This window comes from Zalophus californianus, chromosome 5 (assembly GCF_009762305.2).
Source record: "Zalophus californianus isolate mZalCal1 chromosome 5, mZalCal1.pri.v2, whole genome shotgun sequence".
NCBI classification, from domain to species: Eukaryota; Metazoa; Chordata; class Mammalia; order Carnivora; family Otariidae; genus Zalophus; species Zalophus californianus.
In genome coordinates this window covers 32,768,913-32,787,359 of record NC_045599.1, presented here as the reverse complement: position 1 = coordinate 32,787,359, position 18,447 = coordinate 32,768,913, and the positions used below count along the sequence as shown (strand labels likewise).

Genomic DNA, 18,447 nt, shown 5'->3' with positions numbered 1-18,447 from the left:
AAGTCCCTGATGTGACTAGGGGGTCTGATTTCAAACCCAGTAGAATCAGTGCTTAAGTCAACAGTGGCCTATAGAGCTGGAGGCCTCCCTCACAGTTCCCATCCAGGCCCGTCTGAGGCTACAGGGCCCTCTTATTGCATGCTCAGAGCACCCCAGTGGCAAAGAACATAGGCACTGGGCAGCTGAAAGGGGGACCTTGGCCAGGGTGGGGCCACGTTTGGTTGAAAGACTAGGAGGTGCAGACATGGAGAGTGTGAGCAAGTTATCCATGAAAATCTTCACCTTAGATGGCAGGGCGGGGCTGGGGGTGGGATCTGGAAAGTGGGAGGGAGAAAGGAAGAAAGAGAAGATGATGTTAATTAATTGGCTCCCCAGCCACCCACCACACATCCAGCAGCCTCCATCTCCTCCTTGGCAAACAGCAAGAGGAGTCCCCCAGACACACACACACACACACACCCAGGCCAGCATGGGGAAATAGGCTTTTCTTCTGTCTCAGTGCAGGAGTGCCAGGTGGGGCTGAGCTGCAGGTGTGACTCAGTGAGAGTTAGTGGGGCTGAAACTGGTATCCCTGCCTGGGGCCAGTTCCCCCCCTTTCCCTTTATCCCCGGGAGGGGATCGGGGAGGGGGGTGGTTGGCATGGCCTTGCTGGCCTTGGCGGAAGTATTGGCGGATGGCTAATAAAGCCGCTCTTGTACCGGGGGTCTGACCCCTTCTCTGCCTCTGTGTGCCCCCAGGCACTGCCTGCTCTCTATCTGGGCCCCTGGAAATGGGTTCTGCTCTCAACTCTTACTTTCTTCATAGCAAGGCCAGAGCCTCAGCCCTCAGGCCCTGTGTCCCTGAGAATCCCAAGGGAGGAGAACTACGAGACTGAGGTGGGTGAGGAGCTGGCCCCAAAGAAACTGATAACCCTTGAAGGTGCTATCTGGTTTTGAAGAAGGACTTTGGAATCAGACTCTTAAGTCACCGGCCTTTTCTGGGTGCCCCCTGAAAGACCAATCAGGGATGGATGGAAAGGTCCCCTCCGCTGAGCTTCCTGTGAATTGGGAGGTTGTGTCTGCCCATAGGAGGGCAGAAGCCACACTTAGGTCTTCAGCTGGGTGTCCTGGAGTATGAAGGTGGATTAGCATCACCAGCTGAGAACTCCGGACACATCTCCTTTGAATGGGCACAAAGAAATCCTTGCAAGGTCTTTCTCTCCCATCTTTCTCATCTCCTGCCTCTGATTAAAAAAAAAAAAAAAAAATAGCGCCCAGACTTCTAGGACAGTCGAGGGTCAGGTCAGAGGTAGTGATGGGCCCACAGGCACAGGTCGGAGCCGCATCTGTTGGTTGTTCCAGCCATCTCCAGCTCTGGCCTTGGCCCCAGGCTGACCCTGCTGAGCCAGGCACCTAGCGTGGTCCTCCTGCCAGTCCAGGGCTCAGCGTGTGCCTCACGCTCTGCTCTGGCTCCCTGGCACGGGGGAGTTCATTAGGATCAATAACCACACGCAGAGAGTGACTTTGTACTTGCCAGCAGTCTTTCATCCTTACAGCTCAAAGCAGTTTACAGACCAGGACTCATCAGCCCTCAGCCCAGGGCTCAGGCACTCAGCGCGGGGGCACGAGGGGACAGGGAGACTGGCACGGCGGTGAGGTTGGAGGAAGGCAGTGAGTCGCCTGGGCTGGGGGAGTTGGGTGGCCACTAGGTCTGGGATAGAAGTAGAATTGGACCGAGGGCTTCAGGCTGCATGCGGAGGGGATGTTCTCCCTCCAAAGAAAAGGAGCTGGTCCCTTCTGACCTGGGCGGACTCCATGAGCTAGCTGCTGGAGGAAGCAGCTGCAGCTTCATGGGCAGCAGAGGTCCTTGGATGCAGATAGTGGCAGGAATCCCAGGTGACCCCTATTACTGCCCTCTGCCCTTGGTGCAGGAGCCCCAGGGCCAAGTCAGGACAGCCCTGACCTGGAGCCATGCCAGAGTGAAGAGTGTGTGCAGGAAAAGGCGCTGGCCCCGCATGGGTGAGCCCCAGCCCTGGCTTGAGGTGGGCTTCCCAGCGTGGACACCCATGCCTCGTCCACCCCACTCATCTTTCTGGCTTCCTCTGCTCTCTGGCCCACAAGGCTGGTCTGAAAGGACGTTTGGCACAGAGAAGAGAGGGTTGGTTGGTTGGTTTTTTTAAGGCTGGCAAAGCACTGCCAAAACTTAAAACCTGGAGCCCATCAGAATCATGTTCCCATTGTGTGTTCCCACCATTTCTGAGCCTATAGCACACCATTTATAACTTAGCAGAGTCAGGGGCGCCTGGGTGGCTCAGTTGGTTAAGCGTCTGCCTTCGGCACAGGTCACGATCCCAGGGTCCTGTGTTCAAGTCCCGTATCGGGCTCCCTGCTCAGCAGGGAGCCTGCTTCTCTCTCCCTCTGCCGCTCCCCTCCCCTCATGCTCTCTCTCCCTCTCTGACAAATAAATAAATCTTAAAAAAAGAAAGAAAAGAAAGATAATGCAGCTTCTTAAATAATAATACCTTAGCAGAGTCGAGTGCAGCATGTCCTCCCTGTCTTCTAACCCAGCCTTGGCGTGACCATTTACCAGGACTTCCAGGTCCTGGCCACATGGTAACTATACAAACTGCATGTGCTTTCACTCAGTTTTATAAATTCAGTTCTGCAAACTTCCACCGAACTCCTACTCTGTGAACAAATCACAGGCTCTGCCCTCAAGAAGCTCAGACAGATCTTGACACAAACACCTGTGATGAGAACCAAGCGTAAAGCCAGAGAAATGTACAGTGTATGGTGAGAAGGATAATTTGCCCTCTTGGGAGGGTGTAGGGAGGGCTACACGGAAGAGGTGACATTTGAGCAGAGCCTGGATGGTGAGTAGGAATTCAGCAGGGTGAGAAAGGGCCTTCCAAGAGGTAGGATCATGTCCATGCCCAGCCTGCACTGAGGGGCAAGGGGAAGGAGCTGTCATTCACTGAGCACTTGCTACGTGCCAGGACTGCTTCTATGAAGTCTAGGTATTATTTTATCGTCCCCACTTTACAGATGAGAAAACTGAGGCAAGAAGAGTTCATGACTTGCCTGGGATATGGCCATGAATTAGTGGCAGGCTCACCAGGTCCAGGTCTGCCCCCTGCCCTGCCTCACCATGCATACGTCACCTGTCTCTGGGCCCCAACAGTTTGTGTCCCTCAAGAAACACCAGCGAGGGACTTAGGATGCCCTGTTAGTCCACTTGTAGGAGCAGGTCCTTCCTGTCACATCAGCCGGTTGGGTATGAGTTTTCTGGGCTCTTGGGCAGGGCTTGGGGGGTACAAAGATGAGCAGGCTTGTGGCCCTGATCTCAACAGGGGTTTGAGGTGTGACCGTGGCAGTAAGATGTGATCAGGAACCGTGGTGCGCCGACACAGGAGGGCAGCCCCAAGGCCCTGAGGTTGCACCTCCCGGCCAGTGTTCCTGGGAAGACTGAGGTTATTAGGGTCAAGTGGCCAAGCCAAAAAGCAAGAAAGGGGTCCAGAGAGTCCAGCTAGATCTGGCACAAGTCTGGGTAGTTTTCTGGTGCTACTGAGTCCCTTGTGCAAAAGGTCAATGTTCAAGTCAGCAGGAGCCCGATTTAAGGCGTAAACTGGGAACTTGGTAGAAATGCAAATTCTTAGGTCCCACCCCCGGCCTACTGAAACAGAAACTGTGGAGCTGGGGGCCAGTATGTGTGTTTTTGTAAGTCCTCTGGTTGCTTGTGATGGTGCTGACGTATGGGAACCACGGGTGGAGGCTGGGCAGCTAGCCTCCTGGAGCAGAGCCCTGTGGGGAGCCGGTCAGGCCCGCGGGTGTGCAACCAACGTATCAGTGCCAGCCTTGGTGCTTGGGGGCTACAGGCCATCCTCGGGGAATGGGTCGCCACCTTGTGGGACAAGGTAGGTGTGGACAGACCTAACTACAGTTGCAAGACTGCCCCTGGCCAGGGCTGACACAGAATGGAGAGAGACTCATTCCCATCAGAGGAATCGGGGCAGCTTCCTGGAGGAGGTGGGGTTTCAGTAGACTTTGGAGGATAAAAGGACTATGGTGGAGGGCTCTAAAGGGCCAGGCCTTCGGGCTACAGAAACCACTTGAACAAATGTGAACAGAGGGTGCTGGGAAATAACATGCAGCCCTGAAGACATGCTGCCCTACACAGTGTGTGGGTGGGAGAGACCGGCTGGACCCAACCGTGGGTTCGCTTAAGTCCGGGCTAGTGAGTTTAGACTTATCTGAAACAGCCTTATCTGCAATTTCTGGGGCAGTCAGGTGAGGCTGGACCTGAGCTCATGGTGCAGTCTCTTCACTGTGCAGATGGGGAAACTGAGGCTCTGAGAGAGAAGTCCACACACCAATGAGGCAAAGGGGTTTGGCAGCTCTAGGCCAAGGAGGAGAACAACAGCTTTGTGAGGAACTGCCGCCTCCCTGGCCCGCTGTAGCCTCCTCCCATCTCCACCCTCACATATGGTGATCCAGTCGGAGAGAATTTCTCACAGTTCCTCGAATGCACTGTGGTCTCCTGCCCAGTCCCTTGAACCTATCATTCCCTTTGCTTGGAGTGCTGTTTTCCTTCTTTTGGCTAACTCCCATCATCCTTCAGCTTTGCTTCTTCCACAAAACGCATCCTGCCACAAGATGAGGAGAGAGGGTGAGGGGCATCCTCTGTGCCCACCCCCGGCACCTCCCCACCCCCGTGCCCATCCCACTGTACAGGCAACACTCTACTCAGAATCTCCACCAGGGCCAAGACCACGTCAGCTTGACCCTCAGCACCTGACATGTGCCAAGTGTCTTAGTCTAGGAACGAAGGAGAACACTGCTAAGCCCTTTCACTCCTGTACACGGAGACCCCTCCAGCCCCTCTCTGATTTGAAGAGGGCAGCCTCCCGCCTGCGGCCAGGGACCCCTCGGTGGTTGGGCAGCCTGGTGGGCCAGCAAGAGTAGTCCCCGGTGAAGTCCCCACCTTATCACCGGCTCTGCTGTTCTGGGGCAGATACCTGTCTGGACTGAGGGGGAAGGAGAGGGCTAAGTCGGAGCAGTGTTGGGTGGGAAAGGGCGCTGAGCTGAGCTGAGCTGTGGTGGGGCCCACACTCCCCTGAGGGCTCGCGGCGGTCTTGTTCTGGGCCACGGTGAATCATCAGCAGTCACAGTACAGCCCTACATCATTCATTCGTTCAGCCAGCGAGCCTTGAGCAGTGAGCCAGATGCCAGGGATAGAGCAATTCTCCAACACATCTTACCCCCAAGGTCCCCACAGGCTAGAAAGTTAAGAACTCGGTTCCCTCCAAGGTAGGAAGCCCCAAATAGGGCAGGTGAGATGCTCAGGGAGCCTGCATGAGGCGGAGATTGCTCCTGGCTGGGTGGTTTAGAGAAGGGCAGTGGCCCCGGAGGAGATCCTGAGGCTTCTAGATTAAGAAGAGCGGCCAGTTAGGGAGCTCTCTATTCCCAGTACTGTGCCACTCTTGACAGACCTTAGCCCCACTTAATTCCAGCCACAACCCTAAGAGGTAGGCGAGATTGTCCCTGTTTCATAGACAAGGAAATAAAGGCTCAGAGAGGTTAAGTAACTTGACTAGTTACACAAGACACCGGGCAGAGCCAGGATGCGACCGAGCCCGGTGTGACCCCACGGCTGTGTGTCTGACCCTCTCAGCTGCGCTTGTCGGGGGGTGGGGGATTGGCATGGCGGGGGGTGGGCAGCAGAGGGCGCGGAGGCAGGCGGAGTACAGAATAGGCATATTTGGGGGCGCCTGGGTGGCTCAGTTGGTTTAGCGACTGCCTTCGGCTCAGGTCATGATCCTGGAGTCCCGGGATCGAGTCCCGCATCGGGCTCCCTGCTCAGCAGGGAGTCTGCTTCTCCCTCTGACCCTCTTCCCTCTTGTGCTCTCTATCTCTCATTCTCTCTCAAATAAATAAATAAAATCTAAAAAAAAAAAAAAAAAAAGAATAGGCATATTTGGGGAGTGGCCAGTGATTTGGTTTACCTGGAATATACAATTCCTGAAGAGAAGTGATAGGGGGAAAAGCAGACAGGTGTGTATGGGAAGGGGGCCTCTTCAGTCACCCAGCAAGCTTCCCCCGAGGGACCCGGCTGTCAGCCAGGGCAGGCGGGTGGCCTTTCTTCTACAGTCATCATGAGCCAAGGGAGGTTTCGGAATGGGAGAGAGGCACATAGAGGTGAATCTGCCCCGTGTTCACTGCTAGTGGGTTGGTCCTGGGGCTGGTGGGAGCTGAAGCAGGACCTGGCGGACAAAGGAGGGTTAGGAGCGTAAGAGGCTTGGTGGAAGGTGAATGGTCTGGGTCTGTGGAGAGAGTCAAGAGAGACAGAGTTGTCACAGAGGACAAGGTGACTGGAAAAGGGAACCCAGGAGAAAGGGTGGTCTTGAGAGAGATGGGGAAACTGGTTTCCCACATGTTCTGTTTGAGCCACTGACTATCCAGGCAGTCATTCATTTTGAGGTGAGTTCCTTCCAGGCCCCCCTCTCTCATTAGCCTGGAACACAAGGCCCGTGTTTCAGCCCTCCAAGACCCCAGGGTGCCTATGCCGGGCTCTCCAGGCTTGTTGATGGACCTGCAGGGGAGGAGGCTGGGCCTCTGGAAACTAACCCCCCACCCCGCCCTGCACCCACTGTGGTATCTGCATTTGCTGAGCACATGGGCCTGTCTGTACCTTTCTTGTATCGTGCCTACTAAGACCTTCTCCCCGAAAGCCAATGTTTCTTGGAACTCTCTTATTTTTATCTTCAAATCCCCATCATATGTCTGTTTGCTTTAATACAAAGATGTTGCTTTTTCTTACTAATGAGCTTGGCGGAGCCTTCAGAAAGCGGCCCTGAGATCATCCTGCGGCTTTGCGTGTGTCTCAGGCTGAGAAGCCGGTCTTGTCTGGTCTATGAGGTGCCTCCCCTTTCTCCACCCCCACTCCACTTCCTCGTGACCCAGAGTTTCAGAAACAACTTTCTCCAGCCAGGCTGAGGAGGTGGGAAGTGCAGGCCCATCCTGAAGGGGATCGGGGCTCTGGGATCTCCTCCTTGGCTCTCTCCCTGGGTTCCCCGAGCAAGGGGCAGCCTCGTGCAGCAGCTGCAGGCGCTCCCCACCACAACTTCTTCTGGGCTGGGCCCAAGACTTGGGCCCAGAGCCCAGCCTTCCCCAGTGGGGAGATTAAACAGAGTTTGGGCAAATGTAAAGGCCTTCCAGGGATGTCATCTCTGCTCTGTCCCTACTTCCACCCCCAGCAGTGGAGCGGGTGATAATGGTAAGAAGACTTCCATCCCTCCATAGAGAGCTTTCTCTTCCTCCCTTCCTCTAAAGTAGGCAGAAAGTGACTTACAGATGAGTCAGCGGAGGCCCAGAGAGGCAAACCACTTACCTAAGGGCAGAAGCTAGAAAATCGGGCGATGGGGGAAAAGAGCTGAACTGCGGCGTCTCCAGCCCCCACCCTTTCCTCTGTGCCTCATCCGTGCCCACTCTGGGTGTCTGGGGCCCGCGCCCCAAGTACTGGTAAGAACCCAGGGAGACTGCATGTCTGTGCAGAGTACCATACGCTGCCCTGTGACCCTGGGCGGTGTCCCCCAGACATCGGTGACATCCCTTCACTCTGCCATCTCTGCTGCTCATGTCCCCGCGTTGCAGCCCTGAACCCACTCAACGAACTGAGGCATGTACCTGCCTGACTCCAGGGACTGATCATCTCTGCCTTGGCTGGGCCCCAAGAAAGCCAGAGTTTCTGGCCAGGGGGGTTGGGGTGGCCATGGTGTTGGCCCTAGTGGTCAGGCCAGGCCTGTTGGTGCCCTGCACTCGTACGGTAGGGCTGGGTGTCAGTGGATGCGTGCTTCTGGGTGGGCAGGAGAAACTCCAAGGCAGGAACGGTTTCTGTGGATGTTGGAGCTCCCAAGTTTTGTCTCCTCCTGCCCCCTTCCCTTCCCTTCCCTTTGCATCCGCCCTCCCAGAACAGGGTCTGCCTCCCCTCTTAGCTTCCATCCCCAGCTGGCCCTGGCCTCTGTGATCTACCTTGTAGCTGAGGTGCCAGGTGTAGAGCTGAGAGCCCATCAGGTCTGGGCTGCTTCTCACTGATGCAGGGAAATGGTCCTGTGAGGCTCTGCCCCCTGCCAGTGTCAGCGGAGCCCTGAATGGGAGGCAGAGCCCGAGCCAAGGGCGGGAGCCACGTTGCCTTGCTCAGCACCATATCCCTGATGTCAGGTAGGTGCCTGATACATTGTAAGGATTGTTGGAGGTGGATATTTGCCGGATGGTCGTGAGAATAGGGCAGGGCAAGCCCAGGCACCAGGCTGGGCCTGGTTGGCTGAGGAAACGCGGGTCGGGGCAAGGCAGGAGGCCCGGCGGGGTGCATACTCCCTTTGGGAGGCCTGACCCATGAGCATAAACGGCTCTTCTGCAGGCCACAGGGAGGATACCTGGCTGCCCGTTTCACAGAGAAGGCCCTCTGTGCCCACTTAAACCAGTTGTGTTTTTAGTTGTTCTTTTCTTTCTCATTTGAACTTGGAGTCTGTAATTAACCTCCAATAGGCTGCAGTCACTTTACGGGTAGGAGGGGGTGGGGAGGGGGCCAGCCTGCGGCCCGCCAACAGCATGCCAGTGGGAGACTTTGATGCCAGGCAGGCTGGCCGCATTGTCTCCAGGTGTTGCCCTGCAAAGGGGACTGCTCAGCCTTAGTCATGAGGTGAGGATCATTAACCCTTTTAAGAGTCCGCTGCCTCTGCCCCCTGGTTGCTGGGAGGAAGGCCGGGCCAGGTCCTCCCTGGCTGGGCTGCCTGGCTCTGTCCTGGGCGTCTGTCTTGCTCTCAGATCTCAGCAGGTTCCGCACCCACCGCCCACTGCTGGGGGGAATGAGGTCAAGCTGTGGCAGCCGCCCGGACCTCCTGGCCTCGGGGCCGGGATGTGGGAAAGGAGCAGCCCTGGTTGTTGTTGCTGTTGTTATCTTCAGCACGATGCTGGGTGGGGATTCCCTCTCAAACAGATACTGCCTAGCTGCCCTGGCTTGGCATCAGGGGAAGGAAGCCGAAGCCACCAGATACCCTATGGGTGGCCCAGCTTGTGGCAACTGTGGAGGTCTGTCTGAAGGCTTACAGGACCCATCACGGGAGATCTTTCTGTGGCAGTCTGAGTCATCCTTGAGAGATCTTCCTCATATTGTTATAAAGCTGCCAAAGGAGATGTCCCCACAACCCCCCTCTGGAGAGCCCTAGTTCTGCTGCTCGGGTGGGCACTGTGCCAGGACGAAGGGAGCTGGATGGCTGAGGAGCTCTCAGGGAGCAGGGTAGCTCAGCAGAGAGGGCTGGGGCTAAGGAGGAGAGCTTAGGGGAGGTAAAGGGAGGGCTGCCCAACAGCCAAGGGCCACCCAGGCCATCAGCTTGCTGCCTGCCCTTCCACCTGTGGGGAAGGGGCAACCACAGGCAAGCAGGGTATCAGGGACAGTCACAGGACCCCCTTCTTGGGCACACAGATCTTCCTCTGCCTTCTGCCTGACGTCTCTCATCTGGGTACTCTCCTAGGTGCTGGGGGACCTTTGAGAGTCCCTTCTCTGTGTGGAGAAATACAGACCCTGAGGACTGTGGCTCTTCACTTTGGCTACAAAGCTGAATTTGTAGAGAAGTTTATTGCAGTATTGTTAATATTAGCAGAATGTTGGAGACAACCTAACCGATCCATCGGAACAGCGACACATGATACACGGACATTGAAATGATTTAGATTTGTATTTCTAGATTCGGGAAAATGTTTTTACAATATATTTAGTAAAGGGTAGGATATAAAACTTTTAGAAAAGTCTTGCAGGAGATATTTGAAAACATTTACAGTGGTTTTTTTCCCCCCTGGTGGTAACAATGGATTTAAATGTGCTGTTCTTTTTCCTGACTTGTATACCTGTAATTTTTCTACAATAAAAATGTATTTCTTATGTAACAAAACAATAACAGAGAGGGACAAACTAAACTCCTTGGTGGGTGGGAGGGGCTGCATCCTACATGGCCAGACCATTTCTGTCTGGGACAAAGCACTGAACCTGGCATACAGTCGGCACTCAGTAAATGCATGCCACCTGACTTGCAGTGAGCGCCTGCCCACAAGGGTTGCTGCAGCTCCTGCCCTGACAAATCCCATCCATCCCAGGAAGCCTGTTCCTCTGCTTATTTTAGCTCTGCCCCAAGACACTCATGGGACACGGTACAGTGATCTCCATCCCTCACACTAGCACTGCATTCTGGGCCCTGGGCCATAGAATAGACCCAGCTCAGAGAGAGAGCCCAGGCAGGAGTCAGAGCTGACCCGCTCATGTCTTCCGCTCCATAAGCGCTACCTCTGGGCCCTCAAAGGGCTCCTGGTTGAACAGCCCCTTAGCCTCGTCCCGAGCATCCCCAGGGGCCGGTACTGGATCCAGTGGCTGGGAGCCACAGTGGGAGAAGCCGTGGTGGCTCAGCTTAAGAATGACCTTAAAATGCACAGGGTAAGGTCAGGTCCTTCCCCGACTTGTAGGCCTCTGATGTGTTCCCATCACATCAACCAAACAAACCCGGGCCATCTTGGGGAGCTTGTCCGTGTTCCTCACACGGAAAGCCTAAGGAGGCTCTGGGCCCAGGAGTGAGGGTGCACAGGTCCTGGGGGTATTGTCGAGAGTGCCACCTCAGGGGTCTTCTCTTTCCTGCCCCCTGAGCCGCTTCCCCTCAAGGGACTTGCCTGATGCCAAAAAGAAAAACCCAAAAACCAAACAACAACAACAAAAATGCAGGCTGTTCTCAGAGTCCTAGTCTCTTTCAGAAAGCCCACGTTTGGCTTTCAGAGAGCTGTGAACTGAGATTTCTGTGAACAGGGACCAGGACTAGACACTGTTTGAGCAGGAGGCATGGTTTTTAGTATTTTAGATGAGTCTTGTGAGGAACTGTTAACAGATGCAAAAGACGACTCTTTGCAAAGAACATGGCAAAAAGAAAAAAAGAACATGGCATGATTCAAATGTATGGTTATTTTTGTTTTGTCATCCTTTAGACCAGTCCTGTTGACTGAGAAATATAATGCAATCCAAATATGTAATCTGAACTTTTCTAGTAGGCACATGAGTTAAGGGCGGGGCGGGGGGCGGCAGAACAAATCCAGACTTCTCACCCTGGCTCACACAGCCGCACATCAGTCACTGGGCCTACCTCTCCAGTCTCCCCTCATACTACCCCTGCCTTCTAGAATCTTCCAGCCACATGGGCCTCTTTTAGCCCTTGAACTCACCAAGCTCATTCCCATCCAGCTGCTTATTACTGCCTCATAGTCCCCATTGATCATTGCTGTTGTCGCTCCTCCTCCCTAAAACTCAGGTTCCCTAAGAGCAGGAACCTTATCCGTCTTGTTCACTACTATATACTCGGGGCTCGGAACAGTGCCTGGCATACAGTAGGTTGAATGAATGAACAAATGAGGAACAAGTGAACTAGATAGGGTTGTTCTGAAGTGAGGAGCCTATCAGGAAACGGCTATCAGGTCATACAGAATTCTCACTAGACAGACTGGGCTCCTTGTGATCTGGATTTTCCACTGGTGACAGGGAATGCCTCTGGAGCCCCCAGTTCCTCAGGCCCCCTAACTTGGGGTCATGCCTGCTGTTTCTGGGGTCAGTCTGTATGTCACCATGCCCTCCCCATCACCACCACCATTGGCAGTGGCCCCAGGCTCGGTGCATAGCGTCATATGGGGACTTGTGTCGGGAAACAAGGTAGCAGAGTGACCACCATTTCTTCCCACCGGGTGGGTGGAGGGCAGGAGGCCCCCTTGTCTCAGAATTGCAAGAAAGGTCGACACTCCCCGTGCAGTGGGGGGAGGCACCCTAGAACTTGAGAAGAGCTCTCTGTGTCCCCAGTTCACGAGAAGGAGGAGGAGACTAGTTGGAGGTCACCAATTGACCAAGAGGCTGTTAGATCACTGGGTGTCAACCCAACTTTAGAGGAGAGCCACCCATGAAGATGTTTTTAGTTTGGCACCAGTCATTGAGCTGTATACTTACAATATGTGTGTGTTCCTTTATGTTATATATGTTTTTTAAAACCCACACACACCCAGACCCGCTCTTACGGGTTCTGCTTCAGAACGTCTAGGATATGTTCCAGGCACCTACATACATTTTAAAGCTTCCTTTGTGGTTCTCAGTGGCATCTAAGGTTAAGAACTATTGATAAGGAGGGGCGCCTGGGTGGCTCAGTCGGTTAAGCGTCTGCCTTCGGCTCAGGTCATGATCCCGGGGTCCTGGGATCGAGCCCCGCATCGGGCTCCCTGCTCAGCGGGAAGCCTGCCTCTCCCTCTGCCTGCCGCTCCCCCTGCTTGTGCTCTCTGATAAGTAAAATCATTTTAAAAAAAGAAATATTGATGAGGAATTACTAGGGACCCCAGAGCAAGAAGATGAAGAAGAGGGTGATGTAATTAAGGGGCAAGGATGCTGGGACAGGACTTCAGTCACATTTAGAATAATGATGTTCCGGAAAGTCCAACAGACTGATAGGTTAATACACTAAAACCTCTGGGTGTCCAAAAAAATACCCCCAAACCAGCATTCAAAACTGTAAGAAGCAGGTAATTGGGAAAGAAGACATCCAAATGGCCAACAGACACATGAAAAAGTGCTCCACATCGCTCGGCATCGGGGAAATCCAAATCAAAACCTCAATGAGATACCACCTCACACCAGTCAGAATGGCTAAAATGAACAAGTCAGGAAACGACAGATGTTGGCGGCGATGCGGAGAAAGGGGAACCCTCCTACCCTGTTGGTGGGAATGCAAGCTGGTGCAGCCACTCTGGAAAACAGTATGGAGGTTCCTCAAACAGTTGAAAATAGAGCTACCCTACGACCCAGCAATGGCACTACTGGGTATTTACCCCAAAGATACCAATGTAGGGATCCGAAGGGGTACGTGCACCCAATGTTTATAGCAGCAATGTCCGCAATAGCCAAACTGTGGAAAGAGCCAAGATGTCCATCGACAGATGAATGGATAAAGAAGATGTGGTATATATACACAATGGAATATTATGCAGCCATCAAAAGGAATGAGATCGTGCCATTTGCAACAACGTGGATGGAACTGGAGGGTGTTATGCTGAGTGAAATAAGTCAATCAGAGAAAGACATGTATCATAGGACCTCACTGATATGAGGAATTCTTAATCTCAGGAAATAAACTGAGGGTTGCTGGAGTGGTGCGGGGTGGGAGGGATGGGGTGGCTGGGTGATAGACATTGAGGAGGGTATGTGCTATGGTGAGCGCTGTGAATTGTACAAGACTGATGAATCACGGATCTGTACTTCTGAAACAAATAATGCAATATATGTTAAGAAAAAAAAAAGAAGAAGAAGATAGCAGGAGGGGAAGAATGAAGGGGAGTAAGTCGGAGGGGGAGACGAACCATGAGAGATGATGGACTCTGAAAAACAAACTAAGGTTTCAGAGGGGAGGGAGGTGGGGGGATGGGTTAGCCTGGTGATGGGTATTAAAGAGGGCACGTTCTGCGTGGAGCACTGGGTGTTATGCACAAACAATCATGGAACACTACATCAAAAACTAATGATGTAATGTATGGTGATTAACGTAACAAAAAATTATTTAAAAAAAAGATGAGAAAAGCACAGTAAGCCAATTTTAGGTACATGGCAGAAATAGGCATAAAATTATAAATGTATAAATGTATAAAAGCAAACAAGAAGAGAAAAACTGAATATACAATAAGCATTAATGAAAATGTAAATAGTAATGGGATAATTTTTCAGATTTTTAAAAAGGTTCAGAATTGAAATGGTGAATTACTACAAATATATTTTTAACTGATATTTCTCCTTAACAGAGAAGTGCTTTTTTAAAACTGAAAATTCAGGGGCACTTCGGTGGCTCAGTTGGTTGAATGACTAACTCTTGGTTTGGGCTCAGGTCATGATCTCAGGGTGCTGAGATCAAGCCAGGAATTGGGCTCCACATTCAGTGGGGGAGTCTGCTCAGATATTCTCTCCCTCTGCCCCTCCCCCACATGCACACACTCTCTTCCTCTCTATCTCTAAAATAAATAAATAAATCTTTTTTTTAAAAAAAGAAGCAGGTAATTGGGAAAAGTATATATAGCAAAAGGTTAATAGCCTTAATATTTATTTAAAAAAAAAAAACAACTCTTACAGATCAGTAGGATGAGCATCCAGTAGAAAAACAGAGTACCAGACATGAACGGACAGTTCAAGAAGAAGAAATATAATGAGCCAATACATTTATGAAAAGTGGTCAGCCTCACCAGGAATCAAATAAATGCAAACTACAACAACAAAGAGACGTTATCTTTTGCCTAGCTAATTGGCGAAGATTAAATATGTGATAATACCTCATGTTAGTGAGGGTGTGGAAAAAACAGGCACTGTCATTCACTGGTGGGAGTGCAAATTGGTGTAACCTTTCCAGAAGGCAATTTGACAAGGCTTAAAGCTGAGGAAGATCGCATACCCTTTTGATGCAGCAATTCCCCTTTTAGGAAGATTGCCCTAGGAAATTATTGTGGATAGTAATAAACAATAATAGCTAACCTTTGTTAAATGCTCTGTGCAAGCCAGACTTTACGTGCATTGTCTCATACAAGGCTTACAGCTATCATCCCATGAGGGAGGAGCTATTATTATCACCCGTATTTCACAGGGGAGGAAACTGAGGCACAAAAGGATTAGGTCAGTGACCTGAGGACACAAAGCTAATAAGTAGCAAAGCCTGGATTTGAATCCAGGCGGTCTGAGTCAAGAGCCACACTGCACATCCATCAGGACGCCCTGGGTGTGTGCAAAGGATGAACACCGTGTGCACTGAATGGGCACGATGCGTATATATGTTGGACCAAGCTGGGCCCATTTGTAATGTGGTGGCAATGGGGAGAAAACATGCTGGATACCCCAGGATAGGAACTGGTTACGTCAATTATGATACGCCGATAAAGGAATATTATGCAGCCATGAAAAATGAGAAAAGTATATGTGTGTGAACACTGGGGGGTTTTGTACACGCATAAAATGTCTCTGAAATGATACAAAAGCAACTTAAATTGGTCACCTCCTGTGGTCAGAAGTCAGAGGGAGACTTGTTTTTCAAGCCATATACCCTTTTACACTTCTTAAATTTTGAATTATGTGAAGATATTATTAAGATGCATATGTATGTGTACACGCACACATAAGTTATGTTCTAGAGCTATTCCATGTAACTTTATTTCCTTGAAATGCTGCTAAGGATTCTGAGAAAAAAGGTCTAAGACCCTTGCTTGGAGAATCATCCCAAAGTCAGTGATGCTACTTCTTTAACTCTGTTGCCCGCCTGTTCCCCAAACTGGTTTGCTCATGGGATCCTTTTCCCAAGTAACGTCTATTATCATCTCTCTGGATATTCGTGGCCTATAGAAGTCAGTTTGGGAAATGCTATCGTTAATAGTTAATGCCGAGCTCAAAGGCTTACATTCCTTTCATTAAGCAAAAGAAACGTGTTACTGACGCTGATCCTATTTATTTACAATGCATGTGTATGTGTGTGTATTTTAATTCTGAGTACTAGGATGGTGGATGATTTGGTTTTCTTCTTTTATCTGTCTGTATTTTTAAATTTTGTAAAATGAACAAAATCATTTCACAAGCACTGTTGTTTCTGAGTCTGTGTAATATCATTTTGAAGCTTCAGGAGCTCTTTCTCTTTCTGCTCTCTCGGCCCGGGGACCCCACTCCCATCTACTGCCTGCTTACAAGCAGCCGTTCAGGGGTCGGTTCAGTGAGGGAATGCCAGCCATAGCCAGGCCCTCTTGGCAGCCTTCATCCAGAGTCAGCCGGGCCAGGACCATTCTGTCCCCAGAGAACTCCCTGGCCTAGCAGACCCTGGCTTCTGCTGTTGGAAGAATTTCAGTTATGTTCTCCATTTCCCAAAAAGAGACACAGGCTGTAAAAGCAGACACCAGACTGCTACGGTCCTGACGTGTTGCAAATGCAGATACCTGGGCTTCGGTCCCAGCTCTGTAGCTGCCTGGCTGCCTGGCTGTGTGACCTTGGGCAAGTTTCTTAACCTCTCTGAGTCTCATCTTCCCCACCTATGTCAGCAATGACACTTGCCTCACAGAGCTCAGGGACCGAACGAGAGCACGCATGAAGGCATTGTGTAACCTGTAAAGGGTTGTCCCTGTGGAAATTATTATATGCCCCAGTAGGGAACATGGGCTTGCCCTTACCTTCCCGAGAACAGAGTACTTTTTTTAGGTTGTTGGGGAGACGGGAGCAAGGAGATGAGGCATGGGAGATCTAGGCACATGGAAATAGAATTCTGTGTAAGAAAAATGGGAGAAACCTCTCTGCTTGGCATTTGCAGGCCTGCAGCCCTAGTTGGGCCTGTGTCCCCCAGTGGAGCCCCAGGCCTTGTCCCCCAGACAGCTGCTCCACTGGACCCAATCAAGTCAGCCCACCCCCTCTGGACCACGTGATTCTCCGAAGCCACCATGCTGACGCTGCCTGGCTCACCTCCCTTCCTGCCCCTTCTAGCACCTTAGCATCCTTTAGCCCTTAACTAAGTTAGCTCTTCCCCCAGCCTGGATTGGGGTCGCTCCTCTAGGTTTCAGCACCTCCAGGCTTCCGCGTTACCATGCTGTGATGTTAGGGCCAGATTACAGCTGTCCTGACGCACTGAACTTTCTGCGGGCAGGAGCTGGGTCTGTCATCTTGGTCCGCCTGTGTCCTCTGGGCCCAGCATAGGCCTGGGAGTCTGGGACAGGAGTTAGAGCATGAGCACCGAAGTCAAGGGGACCTGGGCTTGAATCCCAGTGCACCCTGAGAAAGTGCCTTCACCATTATGAGCCTTAGTTTTCCCCATCTGTACAGGGGTTTCATCACTTGCAATGAGTTCCTGGGGGTTTTTTTCATAAGCTAATGTATGTAAAGCTCCTAGTGTCATTCCAGGCAGGAAGGGAGCTCCATAGGTAGTAGCCACATTGACAGCATTGCAGACCCTCTGTGACCGGGGACTGAATCGAAGTGGGAAATGACCCCAGGAGGGGTGGCTCCCCAGGAGGGGTGGCTCCCCAGGCCACCCTTCCCCTTCCCAAAGACAGCAGCCCTCCCTCCACTGCGCATGCTTGGCACCGCGCCCCCACCACCATGCTCACCTCCCTGCCTTGTACCCCACAGCCACCCGGCCCAAGCTGAAGAAGATGAAGAGCCAGACGGGACAGGTGGGTGAGAAGCAGTCACTGAAGTGCGAGGCAGCGGCGGGCAACCCTCAGCCCTCCTACCGCTGGTTCAAGGACGGCAAGGAGCTCAACCGCAGCCGTGACATTCGCATCAAGTACGGCAACGGCAGGTGAGAAACGCCCCTCCCTCTGTCGAACCAGCGGCCCTCCCTCCTCCCTGAAAACGGGGGGCCAGTTCCCTGTCCCCCTTCCTGGCCACACCCCAGCCCTCCTTGCTAGGCTCTGGGTCCCTCTGGTTATGGCGGCCCAACGTCTTGCAGACTGTAGATGCTTAATGAAGGTCTCTGGATGGTTGAAGGCAGTTTGATCATCAAACTCAGCGCTACCTGTGGAAGTCCTCTCTTGTCCCTAAAACTTCTCGAAGGACCTGCCTCAGGGTCTGAAAGCCCACCATCTGGCAACCTTGGGTGGAAGACGGACTCCAGGATGCGCCCGGGAAGTCACGAGTGATGACTCCCACCTTCCTCTACCACCAACTCTCTCTCATCACTTCGCTTCTAGAAGCTTTCCCTCCACGTCGCAGTGCCTGTCCCTCCTCCAGCTCTTGCCCGTGCTGCTTCTCCCCTCCACCATCAAGTGGGTCAGTTGCATGTCCACTGACTCCACCCTGTGGTCCTCCACGCCCCCGGCCCTGCTGGAATCTGCCTTCTAACTACACTCCTGCGGCGAGCCCCAGGCCTCCAGGCCTCTGCAGTCACTGACATGGGCGCCGCCGGCTCTGCGGCCTCTGGGGCTGTACCCCCTGGGCCTTCTGGGCCTCTAACCGCTCTGTCTCTCCGTCACCATCAGTGCTGGGACTTTCCTGTCTTGGGGGCTTCCCTCTTCTCCCTCCCACCCCCCCTCTCCATTTGGGGGTGACTTTACCCTCTCCTAGCTGATAACCTTGTCCCTAGTTAGATGCCTTTATACACACACACACACACACACACACACACACATATACACACACATATATATACATATATATATATATCTGAGTTCCAGACCCATGCTGCCAACTAAACACTAGACCCCACCCCTGAGATGCCCCCACACGGCTCTAACCCTGTGTGCCCCAGTCTAGCCTCTCCCCCGCGCCCTCTCGGGCCCTGCCGCACCCTCCTGTCTCCCCTCTGGGCGGCAGCAGAACCAGACGGCCCGCTGCCTGGCCCCTGCCCTCGTGCCATGCCCACCGGCAAGAGACCCCCCTGCTCTCCTGCCTCCGGCTTTT

At 52.5% G+C, this 18,447-nt stretch overlaps 1 protein-coding gene across 4 annotated transcripts in view; it reads left to right on the top strand.

The window, feature by feature from the left end:
- NRG2 (neuregulin 2) overlaps positions 1–18,447 on the top strand; it is a 182,162-nt gene that overhangs the window by 126,653 nt on the left and 37,062 nt on the right. For all 4 annotated transcript variants that reach the window (XR_003522181.2, XM_027606305.2, XM_027606304.2 and 1 more), the window contains exon 2: positions 17,176–17,347. Coding sequence is in view for 3 of the 4 variants with exons in the window: in XM_027606305.2 (XP_027462106.1) it covers positions 17,176–17,347 (172 nt within the window). In the remaining variant the exon portion in view is untranslated. The remainder of the gene's footprint in view (positions 1–17,175; positions 17,348–18,447) is intronic.